This window comes from Anabrus simplex, chromosome 1 (genome assembly GCF_040414725.1).
Source record: "Anabrus simplex isolate iqAnaSimp1 chromosome 1, ASM4041472v1, whole genome shotgun sequence".
NCBI classification, from domain to species: Eukaryota; Metazoa; Arthropoda; class Insecta; order Orthoptera; family Tettigoniidae; genus Anabrus; species Anabrus simplex.
The window spans coordinates 1,222,566,568-1,222,584,136 of record NC_090265.1 but is presented as its reverse complement, the minus strand read 5'-3'; the positions used below and the strand labels follow the sequence as shown (position 1 = coordinate 1,222,584,136).

General features: G+C 38.7%; 3 protein-coding genes across 3 annotated transcripts in view; 2 read left to right on the top strand and 1 right to left on the bottom strand.

Moving 5' to 3' along the window:
* The window catches only part of U2A (small nuclear ribonucleoprotein polypeptide A'-like U2A), a 146,302-nt gene extending 133,300 nt beyond the window's left edge, over nt 1-13,002 (bottom strand). The window contains exon 1 of the mRNA XM_067137587.2: nt 12,816-13,002. Coding sequence (XP_066993688.1) covers nt 12,816-12,897 — 82 coding nt within the window. The 5' untranslated portion in view covers nt 12,898-13,002. The remainder of the gene's footprint in view (nt 1-12,815) is intronic.
* Nucleotides 12,369-13,843, top strand: LOC136858208 (26S proteasome non-ATPase regulatory subunit 9). Its single transcript, XM_067137588.1, has 2 exons — nt 12,369-12,630; nt 13,203-13,843. The coding sequence occupies exon 2, from the start codon at nt 13,226-13,228 to the stop codon at nt 13,841-13,843; it is 618 nt and encodes a 205-aa protein (XP_066993689.1). The 5' UTR covers nt 12,369-12,630; nt 13,203-13,225.
* Nucleotides 13,844-13,926: 83 nt separating this feature from the next.
* Nucleotides 13,927-16,066, top strand: GlcT (ceramide glucosyltransferase). The gene has a single exon (XM_067137586.2). The coding sequence runs from the start codon at nt 13,927-13,929 to the stop codon at nt 15,145-15,147; it is 1,221 nt and encodes a 406-aa protein (XP_066993687.2). The 3' UTR covers nt 15,148-16,066.
* The last annotated feature ends 1,503 nt before the right edge of the window (nt 16,067-17,569 follow it).

Here is a 17,569-nt window from a genome sequence, read left to right as displayed (position 1 = left end):
TGGGAAGTACCATGCCACTTTAATATTTAAAGCGGGAAGAGTCAAGTTCACTACGTCACGGGAATAGAGTGATATCTCCTCTACCTGAGGGTTTTCCAGGTTAATAAAATGATGAAAATTATCAACAGAATTTTATGAACATAATGATATGTCTAACGCCATTAATAATGACGAAACTGATAACTCCGCATTAATACAACCACTGTGGGAAACCGTTTAGTGGGTGCATACCAAACTCAAGTGTGTTTGACGGGAGTTCACACCGCGTGGCTTCACTTTTTCCTCCCTATAAGAGATGTGGAGGGAGGCAGTTCATTCAATGGTAAGATTGCTGCCGGTGCGTCGCAGGTCTGTTTGTGTTACTGCACAATAAACTATTGCCTAAAACAAAGACTAAGATTACTTTTGGAGTGTTCGCGCTAGCTTCATTCAAACTGTAGATGTGTGAATAATAGTTTTTCTAGTGAGATTAGATTTGATTCGTCATAGTGTGGTCATTAACATATCATTAATTGATTGGAAACTTTGCCAGTGGCATAGACTTCTTCACAGAAGTGGTATGGGTCAGCTTGTAGTATGATTTAGATTGTCCAGTAGACTGTAATCTGCGAACTAAAATTATTTCTGTGTTTCAGAAGAATGCACGTGTGTAGCTGGGTTAGAATAATCAGTTTAACTCAACAAACAGGCTAAGAACTCATGTATAAGTAAACCTTGACACACCCCAGTGAGTTTTATTTTTAACACTACATTAAACGATGTCTTAAATTCAGTACGTTTCAGACTTGCCTAGTGTACGCAGGAAATGGCGTCTGTATAACGACTGTGCTGTGCGGATGAGTATATATTTCATTCTAGTAATTCAGGAACCGAGTTTCAAGACCGGGTGGACATCTCGTCGAGCGGAGCATCAAGCAGATGCCAGGAATGGACCGAACTGGAGAAATCAGTACGAGAAGACCTACAGCTATGAACGTCGTCATCATGCTTGGCTAAATGGCATAGCCAAGCCCTGAATGAGAGAGAAGGTCACCGAATATGAGCTAAGTGAATCAAACTTTTAAGCATGTGGTAGGGTTAGTAATAGTTACACAGAAAGTTAGCAATTAATTATGTAAATAGTAGCCAGTTAAGCCCTTTGGCAATTAGAGTAAGACTTAATCATGGTGTAGGAGTCTATCAGGCCATTTTGTTAAGATGATTTTGAAGTAACTTATGTTTTTAATGTACATAACTTATCATTGGGGAATTTGCACCGTGTGTTATATTATTTTATGGGTGATCCAGCAGCTAAGAGTAATTTAAGGATGTTTATTTTAGTGTTAGGTCAGCATTTTCTCTATGTTTCATGGCTAAGGAAAGCTTGTTACACTCTGATATCAGATAAGATAGTAAGATTAACGTAACGTTGCATGTTCAAAATTTATCTGCATGTTTCACTACGAGTAAAGTCTGTTGAGTGTATAAAAACCACGTTGTAGGAGTCATAAAAATTTATGACCAAGTTTTGCACTGCCTAAGATATAACTCGAACCAAGATCTAGAAGGCATGAAGTCGCACCATGTGCGGAAAGCGCTGTGTTGTTATCAAAAAAATAGTACGGGATAATACTGTGAGTTAAATGAATTAGATCCGGAAGCAGTCTGGTAATCGAGCCTGATATTTAGAAAGGGAATTGTTTCCTTACGGGTTGTAAGAAGTTGTGTAGAGGCTCATATGTTTGTCGAGGGAAGATTAAAATTAAAGACTCTGTGTAATTTTGAGACCAGAAATGCAGCTGGGATTAGGTCAATGTTAGTGTTGTTTACGATTTTTTGTGTGGCTGGGAGACCCTCACACTCCAGACAGCATTCCTTCTTTTTCCGGCTGAGATTTATTGGTGACCAAGATTTTTTTTTTTTTTTTTTCCTTCCACTTGCTTGTCTATATTGGTGTGTATTGAATGTGTGATATCTTTGTGTACTAGTAGATTTGATGTTGATTGTTAGATTGTCTGGTAACTATGAAGTTTACCCAGGGATTTCACACACCTATAATTTTAAGTGGAATCGGGCCACAAGTAGCTTCAGTTTGTTCATATGTCAATATCACCCAGATGTAAGGGAACCTTAATGGTAAATTTATTTCTGCGAAACATCCCTAATCCTAATACCATATTTTTATTTTTTGTAGGTCCAATGGCGATGTTCACCGAAGGACTTTCTAACCGGTTCATTTATTCATCCTTCAGCACGTCAACATCATTTCATTTTTATCCTTTTAAATTATAAATGTAAGCCGTATTTGGCATTTTGTTTTTGCAACATGAGTGCATACTATTGTAAATTATTATTGTCATTATTGAATTGACTCTGCTTTTGTCAATTAAATAGTTAAAATTCATAGAGTTCCTCATTTCAAGTTGGTAATGAAAATATAGTTGTATATCTGTCCAATCACACTCACGTCACAAGGACCCGTTTAGTCCACTTTCCGGCTGCTGCTTGTTAGGTGCATTTTTATTTTTTATGGACAGGTAAGCAGGTAAATTATGTAACCCACTACTGTTTTATGCGATTGATTAATTGATTTATGCCCTAAAGGGTATAGTAGTAAGTAGTCTGGCCTATGCTGACGACTTGGTCTTAATGGCAGATTGTGCCGAACGCCTGCAGTCTAATATCTTGGAACTTGAAAATACGTGCAATGAGTATGGTTCAAAAATTAGCTTTCCGAATACTAAAATGATGTCAGTAGGTAAGAAATTCAACAGAATTGAATGTCAGATTGGTGATATAAAGCTGGAGCAGGTAGATAAATTCAAGTATTTAGGTTGTGTGTTCTCCCAGGATGGTAATATAGGAAGTGAGATTGAATCAAGGTGTAGTAAAGCTAATGCAGTGAGCTCGCAGTTGCAATCAACAGTGCTCTGTAAGAAGAAGTCAGCTCCTGGATGAAACTATCTTTACATCGGTCTGTTTTTCACAACAACTTTGCTTTACGGGAGCGAAAGCTGAGTGGTCTCAGGATACCTTATTCATAATTTAGAAGTAACAGGCATGAAAGTAGCGAGAATGATTGCTGGTACAAACAGTTGGAAACAATGGCAGGAGGGTACTTGGAATGAGGAGATAAAAGCTAATTTAGGAATGAACTTGATGGATGAAGCTGTACGCATAAACCGGCTTTGGTGGTGAGGTCACGTGAGGCGAATGGAGGAGGGTAGGTTACCTAGAAGAATAATGGACTCTGTTATGGAGGGTAAGAGAAGTGGAGGTAGACCAAGACGACGATAGTTAGACTCAGTTTCTAACGATTTAAAGATAAGAGGTATAGAACTAAATGAGGCCACAGCACTAGCTGCAAATAGAGGATTGTGGCAACGTTTAGTAAATTCACATAGGCTTGCAGACTGAACGCTGAAAGGCATAACGGTCTATAATGATGATGTATGTATGTATGTATGTATGTATGTATGTCGTTTATGTCTTACACATTTTTACCGTACTGGCTTTGATAACAGAGATACTCATGAATTTGAATTTTTGTTACCAAGTCCATATCAACACCAAGTCATGAGAAAATGGGTAAACAGAATTTAATGCAAATTGGTAAAGTCGTGGAATAAGAAACTACAATCTATACTATAAATAATTTTATAAGACGCCCTCACATCATAGAATCAAAAGAAAACTGTGGTAAATGTGAAGGTCTACAATATAGAAAGCTCATAAAATTAATCAATAATAACATGATATTGACCATTGTTTGTTGTGATGTGCTCTGTGTCTTGCCACTTATCTCCGACAGGTGGGATTACTGCTACGTACCAAGTATAACAGCCTGCCTGAATATTAGTGGGAACTGTCTGGAGAGTTCAGATAACTTTCTTCTTTAGCATGCCATTCTTTCGGTTCTTAACTTTTCTGATACTACTGGTACGTAACACACTGGTTCATCATAGCATTCGAGTTATTCAATCCCTACTCTGAGGCACTGACTGGAATGACCAATGTGCACATTTAACGGAATAATGGAAGAAGAGTGTTCACAGCTGTCTGCGGCCTGGTCATTCTAACACTGGAACTTTTGACTGTTATATCAACACCGTAGTACTGTTTGTTAAACGTGAGAAAATGTGCAGTTTTTCATTTGATTATTTTTATATGATAACACTGCTTTTAATCGCTACATTCTTACTGACATCACTGTAATGACTAGAGCCCAGAAGTTCAGGCATTTATGTTTGCTAAAATAGGCAGGCAAATAACCACTTAACATGTAGGGAATAGGCATTTATAATGACAAAAAGGGGCACTCAAATATTAAGATGGTTTAATGGAAGCTACGTAATACACATCTACGTAACATTTTAGTACTGAATCTTACGTCCCCCTGTGGGTGGAGATGATAGAATAACGTCAACGGTTTCCCTGTCTTTCATAACAGGAGGCAACTAAAAGGGGAGCCAGAGCCTCTCAACTTGGGAATGTGGGTTGGCGACCACGGTTCCCCTAGCTGAGTCTGGTGTTGCTTCCATTTACTTGTGTCAGGTTCCTTACTCTAACGTTTCCTGTCTGACCTCCCTTGGTCAACAGTTGTTCATTTCTGACCTCGACGGTATTAGATTTGCGAAGCCTAGGAAGTCTTTCATTTTCATGCTCTTCGTGGTCCTTCCCTTTCTTTTGCCGATACCTTCAGTTTCCAAAGTACGGGACCTCTTCCATTTTCCTTCTGATTAAGTGTTAGTAGAGGATGGTTATCGATGACGATGCTTGTTGTTTAAAGGGGCCTAACATCAAGTAACATCGAGGTCATCGGCCCCTAATGGTACGAAATGAAATGACAACAAAAAATTCAAAATCATCCACTGACCAAAATAGAAAAAAATTGTCATGAAGAAGGAATGGATGGACATGAACAAAAAATCAAGAAACAACAACAAAAAACGAGCAAACAAAAAAAAAAGTGGATCCAACTCAAAAAAAGATCACAAATAATTTATTACTTACCAAGGGACCACTCATAAAGCACAATCCTGAAACAAGGATGCTTGATGTCTAAAGGGGTCCAAAATCCAGGTCTGCCCCTCAGTATGGTACATGTCGCGAGTCAAGCAGAACCATGGTATTTGTCATGTTGGGGTACTAATCAAAAGTAGCGAAGACTCACGGTGTTCCACATATGATGGTACTACTCACAAGTATTGCACTTCGTACAGGGAACGCAGACTGATGGTGTTTCTCACACAATGGCGTCACTCACAGCCAACGCAAACGGATAAGGTTCCTCACCTAGGTGTACTAACCACAGGGACTCGTACTATCCTGTGGTGTTCCTCACATAGTGGGAACTAATCACAGGCAACGCAGACCCACGGTGTCGCTCATATAGTGGTACAACTCACAGGCAACGCCCAGACCCGCGGTGTTGCTCACATGGGTACGACGCACGGGTACTGGAAACCCCCAGGCCAGCCTCTTTACTGCTAGTAATCACAAATCTATTTCGTACCTAATATAGTGTAACTACTCGCAAGTACAGGCAACCCATGGTTTTCCCCGCGTGATGGTACGAATCAAAAGTAGTTTCATGGTTCTAATTCAATCATCCCTTGGTTGCCTCTCATGACAGGCAGGGGATACTGTGGGTGTATTATTCGTCTGCGTCCCCCACACACAGGGGTTAAAGAGAGAGAGAAAAGAAGAAAGAAGGGATCCGTCACTTCAAAAATGAAAGACTCCCTAGGCCTCGAATGCTCTAATACCGCCGAGGTTGGAAAATATCAAGAGTTGACCAAGGGAGGTCGGACAGGATAGACGAAAGTGAGGAGCCTGGCACAAGTAAGTGGAAGCAATGCCAAGACTCAGCTAAGGGCCCTGTGGTTGCCAATCCACACTCCCAAGTTGAGAGCCCCTTGGGCCCCCCTTAGTCGCCTCTTATGACAGGCAGGGGATACCACGCGGGTATTCTACATGTGCGTACCCCACCCGTAGGGGGTAGGATGGTTATCAAGTTGTTCTTCCTCTTAAAACAATAATCACCACCATCACTTCATTTTACGTAGCAAGGACAGGACCTATCAACCCTCTCGACCACTTGTCTTGTAGTGTTCGGTAGCGATTTGTGCGATACCAAAATATAATTTGTGTAAATGTTATTTGTTATCTATTAAATTAAAATCATATTTCTTTATTATTAATATATGGTAGTACATTGGAATTAGATATTTTTTCTTTCCATTGATTATTTTTTAAATGCAAAATAACAGCAGAAAATATCCACAACTTAAAAAAGACAAAGAAAGGCATTAAACTATCCACGGAAGCTAAAATAGGCCAAAAGGGCAAAATAACGGGTCGTACCAATTCCAAATGTACGGAAACAGGTTTGTTTCTATGTGACACTTTGATATATCCACCCAGATAAAAAAAAGGCAATTTGTGTAACTTCAGGGCTCTAGTAATGATCTATGTTGACTTCAGTTGGAAAAGCCACAAAGACAGTCTTTCTCAGAATTCTGTAGCGAACCGCGTATACATCAGCTAGTGAAATGCGCTCAACTGCAAGTAATAGGTGGTGTGGTACAACTTGGCCTTGAGACTTGACCCTTGTCGCTCAACCACTAGATGCCAGGCCCAGGCCAGCCTGGTGCTGTCCGCCAGGCAGTGAAGGCCAGGTGCAGTGGAACATGCATGGCACTAGTTTCCGAACGCTCTGTACTACATCTTGTAATAGTTGTCAACGACTGATTAAGGTGAAGTAGCTGCCTTAAAACTTGAAACTTTTTTTTTAAAGTTGCTTTACGTCGCACCGACACAGATAGATCTTATGGCGACAATGGGACAGGAAAGGGCTAGAAGTGGGAAGGAAGCGGCCGTGGCCTTATTTGTCTGGTGTGAAAATGGGAAACCACGGAAAACCATCTCACGGCTGCCGACAGTGGGGCTCGAGTCCACTATCTTCCGAATACTGGATACTGGATGCACTTAAGCGACTGCAGCTATATGACATGAAACTCATGTCAGTACTTGAAAGTAAAACTTCAAGAAGAGTGGGATATGGATTTTCAGGAGGATTGATCGAGAAAGCAAGGCGTTTTCTTTTTGCAGTTCTGGGTAAATACAGGAACGAAACTAACCTTTTATTATTAAAGCTTTTGTGCTTCCTGTTACAAAACTTTACTTATGGGTGGAAGGTGTTAGCAAGTTTCAAGGGGATGATATGTTCACAAAATTGTGAATCATTTCATTCACTGAGTTTGTGCAATCTGATTATGTAAAAAAAATCCACCCAAAACTCTGATCAGTAATGGAAATCACCAAAATCAAATACAGAGGGGCATGGGAGAGTAGATAATTACATATATTTTCCTTTTCATCCATAGGTAACACAGGTAATGCAACTCTCAATTCAAACTCCCCACAGGCAAATCATATCTATTTTACTGTGTGATATTGTACAGGTGGTGAGTAATGTTTTAAGAGGATGTACAACTGGGAAACCATCCTCTCTTAATACCAATCCACAGGAAAACGTAAGATATCTAATGCTTCAAAGAATGAAGATATTGATAAAAGAGAAAGGACTATAAAGTGTGTGAAAATGAGAAAAGGGTGCCCACTAGAAACCTAAATATGTTTTCCCTGGGATGTTCCCATTTTCCTTGCATTAAATTTAGTGGGACATGGTACATGAGGGCGATGCTTGAGTATGTTTATCATACTCTGGAATAATCATCTTGAAACATATTTTGCATGAACACTTAATAGAATACAGAACGTGAAATAAGTGTATCATTAAGTGCCAATCTGTGAAGTGGGTTATCAGTAATCTCATCATGAACAGGACTTCATATTTTTTCCTGCTACCACGGCAATTGATATGTTGGCCATATTAGCTGCAGTTTCTGAACCGAAATAATAAACCGTTAAATACATTGAAATTATAATAAGTCAAGAGATTAATTATGTACCTATTATACCAATATCAGTGAAGTGATCCCTGTCTCTCCTTTTGAGTACCCAACACAGGATTTTAGGGTTTCTCAGCAAGACAAAATGCAAAATGTTCATGTCCCTGAGAAGCCTGTAACCGAATAGAGATCTTGAAGACAGCAAAACACACAATTTTATTGTAGCTTCACGTTATTTACATTTCCTTTTTTTCCAAAAGTTTCAGTTTTCTGTTGTTGTTAAAAATTAGCTTCCCTGCATAGATTGACATGTTGAGATTCAAACCCTTGTCAATTTCATTGTTCCTTCAATTTGCAAAAATTTTCTTCCGTGCAGCATATTTTATTTTTAATTTTGAAATATGAACTTCTTGCTTTGCGTTCATTCTACCCATTCTTCTTAGATTCGTTCTCAAAGTCTTGAGACGTATAATTTTCATTCTAGGAGAACTCTGCGGGTTTCCATCCTTACATAGGTCTATTGCCATCATTTGGGTAATTTTCAAGGAACTGTGGTGTCCTGAAGCTTGTGTTGACATATTTCATCCTCTTATTGACTTTCATTATGGTGCCATTTTGGAGGATTTCTTTCTACAGAAGTTGCCTTTTTGTGTTTCAGATAATCCTAAAAAATGGAAGGCACAATTTTAGTGAGAAGTTTCTTTCTAGAGGTACTAATATTGAAACCGGTTTCTCTGAAATGCCTACTAAATTTACAGCAGAGCTATCATTTCGTGTCCACCGGGCGAGCTGGCCGTACGGTTAGTGGCGTGAAGCTGTGAGCTTGCATTTGGGATATAGTGGGTTTGAAACCCCCCCGTGTTGAAGATGGTTTTCCACGGTTTTCTGTTTTCACACCCAATTCACCAGCTGCACCTTAATTAAGGCCACGGCCGCTTCCTTCCCACTCCTAACCCTTTCCTGTCCCATCGTTGCCACAAGACCTATCTGTGTCAGTGCGACGTAAAGCAACTAATGAAATCATTTGGTGTCCAAAGGAAACCCTCCTTGCTGTCTTGTTGTGAAATAGCTAGAAATCATTGGTATCTTATTGCAGCTTCACAAGGGAATGTATGGAAAGACACCCCTTTGGTTACACTTTTCTTAGTTTACAAAAAGGAGCGATGCAATAAACCATTTTATAGGAACTGGTATCTTTACTACACTATACTTTAGTACAGTAACACTATTAAACACGACCACGAAGATATATCCTAGCCACAGAAAAAATGATGACAGCACTAGCAGGTACGCAGTTAGAGCCCTTACTATGGCACCCGATTAATGCACTATAGGGAGCCTACGAGCAATCCTAGATGTGAATTGAGGAACTGCGTAGAACCAAGCTTTACAGATGAAACCCTCTTTCATTTCCCAGCCTTAATAGTGTTATGTACGCAATGAACTAAATAAAGGATATTATTAAGCTGACTGAATTTGAACACATTCCTTCCCCGTGTGGTTAGATGTCATCTAGGTAACATAACCATTTCACAGGTCTAAGTTCAGATGTCTCTAGTGTAGACTGTTTGAAGTTCTCCATGTACATAGAAATTGACTATGGCAGAGCTCAGAGGGCTGCCCAATGAGACCACATTCATATATTTATGCAAAGTGCAATAGTACTTCAGAGGAACTCTAAAACTGACAGTGTTGCAACGGGAATGCAGGGTGATTATTCTAACAGTTTAATGAGATCACCAGACAATGCTATCAACTATTGACGTTAACAAAGGTTGCGACGTAAAGATCATTTTACACCATTAGTTTCTTTACAGCACAAAGGAGCTTGACTTTCTTTAGGTGTGTGTGTGTACATTCATTTATCACCAACTGGATTATCTTTGGCATACATGCCGAGTGAAGAGAAGTATAAGGGGTTACATACTATCTGCGCACTTTTTAGCGATAGATTTACACCCTAGTACTGAATCGGTCGACTTCGGTTATCAAGATTCGTATTGGCAACCTTTGAAACACAAACTAAGAATCGCTTATCATTGCTGTGCTACATCTGGCGTACACTTTAAGTACTCGTACTGTTGTTATTTACACAGCAAATCCAAACTATAGAATTCATGCTAGGAACACGTTTTGCATCGGGAAATGTTATATAGTAGGCTATTATATATTGTGTGTGTGACACAGTTGTTGGCGTAAGAAAATTTAGAAAATTCATATCGATCGATCATATTATCGATTCAATTCAGATTTCATTTCCATTCAGTTGGCAGTACTACCGGAACCAGCAGTGCTCCCTTCTTACTCCTCAATCGAGTACAAAAATCTATCACTAAAAAGTGCGCATATAGAACACTTTGTTTATTATTTACCACCACTGGTTTCCATTGTTGTTGTTTTTGTTGAGCCATAGTTAGCAATGACATCTTATCTCTATGGGAGTGAAATTAAGATACATTGAATGTATTTGGTCACCTATTTAGAAAAATTTTGATCGGTTTGTGATATTTTACAATGAATGTAAAAATACTTCTCAGGGTGGGTTGGTGGGTCCCATGCAGTCACAATGAATACTTCTACCAATCCTAGGATAAAATTGATAACATTCAACTTCCTAACTTGTGTATTTTTAGCTAAAGAGCTCTCGTTAAGTTTTACCTTTTAGCCTAATGCAGTTCAATTATGTTAGAACATTTAAACAATCTACAATTTTCTACCATAAAATTGATCCTACAGGGCTTAACAGTATATGATCTGAGTACAGAAAGAAAGATTTCACTAATTTGAAGGCCTACAAAGAAATGTTATCACCAAAATCTGCATTTTTGTTCATTTTATGCAGATAAGATTTTTGGCTCAATCAATAGAAAATATCCATACATTTATCTCAGGAGAAAACCCCTACATCACCCAGTGCAGTCTGATAACAGCCCAATGCTGGAGATTGGCAAAACTCTTATACCATAGCCTCATGCTCAAGAGTTGGCCGAAAGCAAATAAACTTAAAACTCTCATCAAGACTGAGATATAAGGACGCACTTGTTCTTTATCTCCAAAACAGAAACGGGTGCACTATAATTCCCTTTGGCCAGAAATTGGGATCTTCTCAAGTGTCAAGAAAGTAGCCAATCTGATAGGAAAAGACAACCCACTGACTAAAGCAATCAACAACATCCTGGCATATAACAAGAGTGACAGTACATGACAGCAAGACATATTCAGCAAACATAACACCGAGTAATGGAGTTCTCAAAGGTGCTCCTCTAAGCCCAATCTTATTCAACATTGCCTTGGCAGACATCGTACTGATCACTCACGAAACCTCCGTTACAATGACATGATTCTAGGGTCAAACAACAGGGAAGAATTGCAGAATGTAATGGATAAACTCGAAGACTATGCCATTAAAAACAGCTTGGAAGCTAACAAAAATAAGACAGTCCGGATGGTATTTAGAAAAGGGGAAAGAATAGCGGCCAATGACATAATACAGTGTGGAAAGGGTATCATACTTCAACCTTCAGCTAATTTTTTCAAATGTCATGTAAGTGAGAGAACGTCAGCAGCCATCAGAAGCATTTACAATATTTCAGATCCCATGAGATTACCCTCAAGCACGGCCATGAGTTTATTTTATGCTAAAGTACTTCCAGTTCTAACATACGGGCTGGAACTTATCTGGGAACACATAACAGTATCTGACCCCCGAGCCACTGAAAATGTCAAGCTAAATTTCTGAAAAAAAACACTGGGAAACTCCAAGACGTCACCCTCAAGATTGGCATACGGTAGGCTACATACTAGCCTTTGAGACATTTTTACTGGAAGATCTATGAATCAGAATATAGCTTCCATCTACAAAACAAGAACAAGAGCTTCTCCAAATTAGACGGAAGAAACGAGAGGACATCGACCTGGAATTTAATCGGCAGATGCCATGCTCAACCGTAGCTGGTCTGGACCAAACAATGATATGCTGAGTGCTTTGAATAGGTTGGCAAAACAGGGTTTTCATCATAACCTATGTACTCGGCAGGGCTACCATGACCCGCCTGAGCAGGGAGTTTGTAAGTTGTGTGAAGGACATTGCGAGCACTACAATTTCAACAAATGCACTAAACAAGGAAAATCCCTTATGGACTACTGTAAAACGTAAATTAATTTTAGTGGTGTGATGCTTACTTATAATAGTTTAATGTACTTCATATATATCCATTTGGCTACAATAAAGTTATCAAGATTGAGATATTGACGATATTTGAACACACGAACGTGTTTAAATAACCAAGATAGACTTTTATAAGCAAAATTCATTTCTGGAGCCTTCGATCACATGAAAGAACATAAAAACAAAACATGTTAGCCCGAGCTGATTCCTCCAGCGGCAAATGATGATATAATAGCTACCTAACCTCCAAATAGTCGATGTCAACCTTCGACATACGATATGGGAGGGAGGGCACTGCGGTTGCGGATATCGTCATGGAAACCGCTTGCTGTTACACCGGAACCAAACGCTTGTCTCTCACGGTTCCGTATATATGACGGAAAATAATCGTTTATACAGTGTTTCAATGTGCTATTGAACCAACTGTTAACGGAAAAGAATATTATTCTTATCAGGCAACTTTCTTAACCACCAACAACAGAGTTCCCAACCCAAATACTCGAAACTACATGCGTAGTTGGGTAACCGCCTATGATGGATGACGGAGAAGAACGGGACGAGGCCTTGGTAAGTAATACAAAAAAGCTTTCCACTTAGAAAATTGCAATTTGTAACAAGTTAAACAGCACCTAACGCCACTATAACATTTTTATTAACTATACTGACTATATGTCTCTTAAAAGAGCTGCGGAAGTGCCTTCACTGACTCCCTCACGTTGATTAATATTGACAAATTGTTTTGTCCGACTTACCTCGTAAATCCAGTTCTCTATCTCGAACGGGATTTATGTACTGCATTGATTGTTGTATAAGGTCCGGCGTTAACTTCACCATTTTATCCACTTAGTTTCTTTGTATACTCCTTAATCAGTTCTCTATATGGAAATATTTTTAATGTAAGGACGCATGGCCTTCTCACGGCATCGTAGAATTGCTTGAACACTGTCGCCAACTGATGGTGTTAACACCTCTTGTTTTTTTTTAATACTCGCCTTGTAATCTTCTTGTGGATGGTGTACGATTGTGAAGTAAAGAATTTCGTCTAAATATTGGCATTTCTTTATTTTGTATAAATGTGTATTATATGATTCTTTCTGAGGAAATGTTCTTTGGTATTCAATTGAATTTGTTTTTTGTAGGTTGGTGGAAGTGTGTCATAATAATGGAGACGGATGACGTTGTTTCTCGTGAGAGTGTTATGACTCTGATTCATGAGAAAGATAAGATTGAGGATGAAATCTTCCAAATGCAGAGTATACTACAAAGTAATAATATTGGTATGAGTGAACCATTGGTTGACGAGAACGGCTATCCTAGAGAAGACATCGATGTTTACCAGGTTCGTCATGCAAGGCATAGAATCATCTGCCTTCAGAATGACCATAAAGCTATGATGAAGAAGATAGAACAGGGTTTGCATGCCCTTCATGCTAATTTAAAAGATGAATGTTGTGAAGCAGCGAGTTCTTGTAGTGAATCTGCCTCTGCTCGATCTACAGAACCTATTGCTAGAGTTAACTTTGTCTCTCCCAATTCACCAGCAGCAGAAGCAGGCATACTTGCTGAAGATTTTGTGGTGGAATTTGGTTCTGTCAATACTAGTAATTTAAAGTCTCTGCAAGACATTGGAACGATTGTACAACATTCTGTAGGAAGACCCGTGGTGGTTCGTATCAAGAGGCAGGAGAGAGTGATTCGTTTAACCCTTACTCCTCGGCCGTGGTCTGGAAGGGGATTGTTGGGCTGTAATATTGTTCCGTTTGAATCAGTTGAGAGGTAGACAGTGTTCTCAGTCTCTATGCATCATGACCTAGAAACTTGATAAAATTTCTGAAAATAGACATTGTAGCTTGGTGGTATACAATGACTCTTCCATTGCATGCCTTTAAGATGGCACCAGTGATGTATACGATCTATGGATTTGCTATATACTTCTTCTTTTTCTGGTGTGGAAAGTGGGGAGTGCATTTAATTGCCATTTTCTATGGGAAGTGGAGACTACACAAGAAGATCTCTCAGGTACCGTGTGAAACTCCATTTCCAGGTGTTTCAATATTAAAACCATTAATGGGTGTAGATCCAAATTTGTTTGGTAATTTGGAAACTTTTTTTACGATGAACTACCCATTGTATGAACTATTGTTCTGTGTTGAAGATGAAAGTGATCCAGCTATTATGCTAGTCAGACGTTTGATGGAGAAATATCCAAAAGTGAGTGCAAAGTTATTTACTGGTGGTGTTACTGTAGGAGTAAACCCTAAAATTAACAACATGCAGCCTGGTTTCTTGGCAGCAAAATATGAATTAATTCTAATATCAGATAGTGGAATAAGAATGAAAGAAGATACTCTTCTTGATATGGTGTCTCATTTGAAAGATGATGTAGGTTTGGTTCATCAGATGCCATTCACTTGTGACAGGGATGGCTTTGCAGCTACACTGGAAAAGATTTATTTTGGAACAGCTCAAGCTCGAATTTATTTAGCTGCAGCCTTTTTAGGAGTTAACTGTCATACAGGTATGTCAACATTAATGCGTAAAACTTTAATAGATGAGGTAGGTGGCATACAAACATTTAGCTGCTATTTGGCAGAAGACTTCTTTCTGGCTAAATCATTAAGAGAAAGAGGGTGGAAGATGTGTATTAGTAGCCAGCCAGCATGGCAGAATTCAGGACTCTGTGAAATTCACAGTTTTCAAGCCAGACTCACCAGGTGGGCTAAGCTTCGTGCTGCTATGGTACCTCAGACAATCGTTCTTGAACCACAATCTGAGTGTATGGTTTTGGGAGCAATTGCGTCATGGTCTGTCTCATTTCTCTTTAAATGGGACCCCCTTGTGTTTTATCTAGTTCATATCCTTGTCTGGTTTCTTCTGGACTGGATTTTGCTATGCATTGTTCAAAATGGTTCTCTGCCATTCAGTAAATTTGACTTTGTTGTGGGGTGGCTCTTTCGAGAGTGCAGCAGTCCGTATCTGTTCCTTCATGCTCTGTGGGATCCTGCGATTAGATGGAGAGGTAGGACTTATAAGTTGAAATGGGGTGGAATTGCTGAGGAACTTAAACCGAAAGTGAAAGTTTAAAACCTAACCTTGGGGTCCTCTATTAACTTGGAACAAGAAGAAATTTGAAATCTCATCGCTAGTCTTTAAGATATTTTTTTAAAGCTGTTAATGTTGTATTTATTAGAGAAATAAGATCTTTTTATTTTTTAAAATCTTTTCAATGTTATATATCAAAATTGATCCCCAAAACAGCTTATGTTTTATAGTGAAGTTTTTTATGTCATCTTTGTAACTACTATTGTGTTAACTTTTTGTTATTTTGGTGATATTGTCCAGCATCTGTATGTTCAAAGTAGTTATGATGGTAATATTGGTTCAGTTTCAAAATAGAACTCTCCTGATATTTGGAGAGAATTTTCTTCTAGATTATTCTGGCAATGTGATATACTATTGTTCACATTTAGGCCTGTACATTGCCTTCTATATGCTGTGTTGATCTCAGCTAGAAGTAATGAAAGCATTTCTTGAAGGATACGGTGGATACGGTTATATTGAAGAGGGAAAAAGAAATTATTTGGTGCTTTAAGGAAAGGGCATTGAATTTAATTCTTTGATCAGATGGCTTGGAAATTTTGTGTTCTTTACGAGCTAATGTGATAACACTCTTAGGTTATTGGAGTGTATTGTATGTAGGGATCATTTATCTGTGTGTCTTGTGTATGATAGCATATTTATGGGAATCAGAATGTGATTTTTTCTCTGTATAATGTGTCATAGTTTTTGTCCCTTTTTTATTTGCTTTTTGAAGGAGAATTAATCGGTACCAGAGCTGTTTCCTGTGATAGGAAAGTTAATGTTGTGCATTGAGTTAGTTGCGCCCAAATATTGAACTGTATGTGTTGCAGTAGTGTATTCATATATCTGCTGTACTTTGAGCAAACAAATGAATTTCCCATTGCAGATAAAAAATGCAATAAATATTATGCTTTTCAAATGATCAGTCTGCAGTTCTCCATATTTAAGCCATTATTTAATCCCCTCATATTTACATAATATTATCTTGGTGCATTTGTGTACGGGGGTGAGGAGTAAGGAGGGAGCTGTCCCAGTTCCGGTAGTGCTGCCAACTGAATGAAAATTAAATCTGAATTGAATCGAGAATATGATTGATCAATATGAAGTTTCTAAACCGTTATTATCTTTAGCCAATAACTGTGTCACATACACATTATATAACATTATATAACATTTCTCGATGTGAATCTTGTTCCTAGCATGAATTCTATAGTTTGGCTTTGCTGTGTAAACAACAACAGTACTAGTACGTAAAGTGTACGCCAGATATCGCACGACGATGCTTAAGCGATTCATAGTTTGTGTTTCGAAGGTTGCCAGTACGAATCTCGAAGATTGCCGAGATCAACTGATTCAGCACTAGGGTGTAAATGCACCAAGATAAAGTGTGCCGATAATAATCATTCCTCCCCCCCCCCCCACCTCCTTTTCTAAGTTTGTCATATAAAAAAATGTTTTTCTTTCTGGTTTGACATGATGGTTAGTTTTCATATACAGATAGGTAGTGTGAATTATCCAATAATACATTTTGTGATACATTATATTCAAATGTAGCAGACTACGTTGAAGTATTTATTAGTAATAATAAACATTACTTTTCATTAGAAATAACAGAACGTTTTGACTTTTCACTGCTGCTTATATATTTAGTCTGAGTTATGGAATTTAATTTTGTAAAACTCTCCCATCTCATGAAATTTATTGGACCAAGTGTTTATTGAAGGAATTGTTAAGCTGGTAGTAGAGGTATGGCCTCTTTCGTGGTAGGACCAAAAATGGACAAGTATAGAAATATCTGTTTATTGAAGGAATCGGTAGACTGACCAAACGGTTAGCTTTCAGGAAGATTTTCGTGTTTTGTGCTATTAATGGTAAAATTCTGACAGTGGATGCATTAACTTTTAATCATTGGTATGCTTACAGCATATATAGCCAAGCAAAGTGAGGCATAAGGGGTTATACTTCATGGAGGTGTGTGTGCACATTTAATACCACTGTTGATAGAGATGGGTGGTTAAGGGTTGGAATGCCATGACATCCACCATTGGAGAGTTTTACCTAATAAAACTTAAAAATGACTAAAGTGGCTAGGCTGACAAGACCGTTGGTCTGCATAGGTTAAAAAGTAGGTTAGATCTGTGGTTAATGGCAAGATCATTGGCCTGGGTCAAGGAAAGGGAACAAAAGTTCAGTTAATGAACATTGATATTTCTATGACAATGGACATAATGTGCTTTGTTCCTGGCAAACAAATATGTATTTACTTCCCCACACTTCAATTTCCGGATCTCTGTCACAGACTCCACGATTCAATCACTACCGAGCGAGTTGGCCATGCGATTAGGACCGCTTAGCTGTGAGCTTTGGGAAATGTTGGGTTTGAATCCCACTGTCGGCAGCACTGAAGATGGTTTTCCTTGGTTTC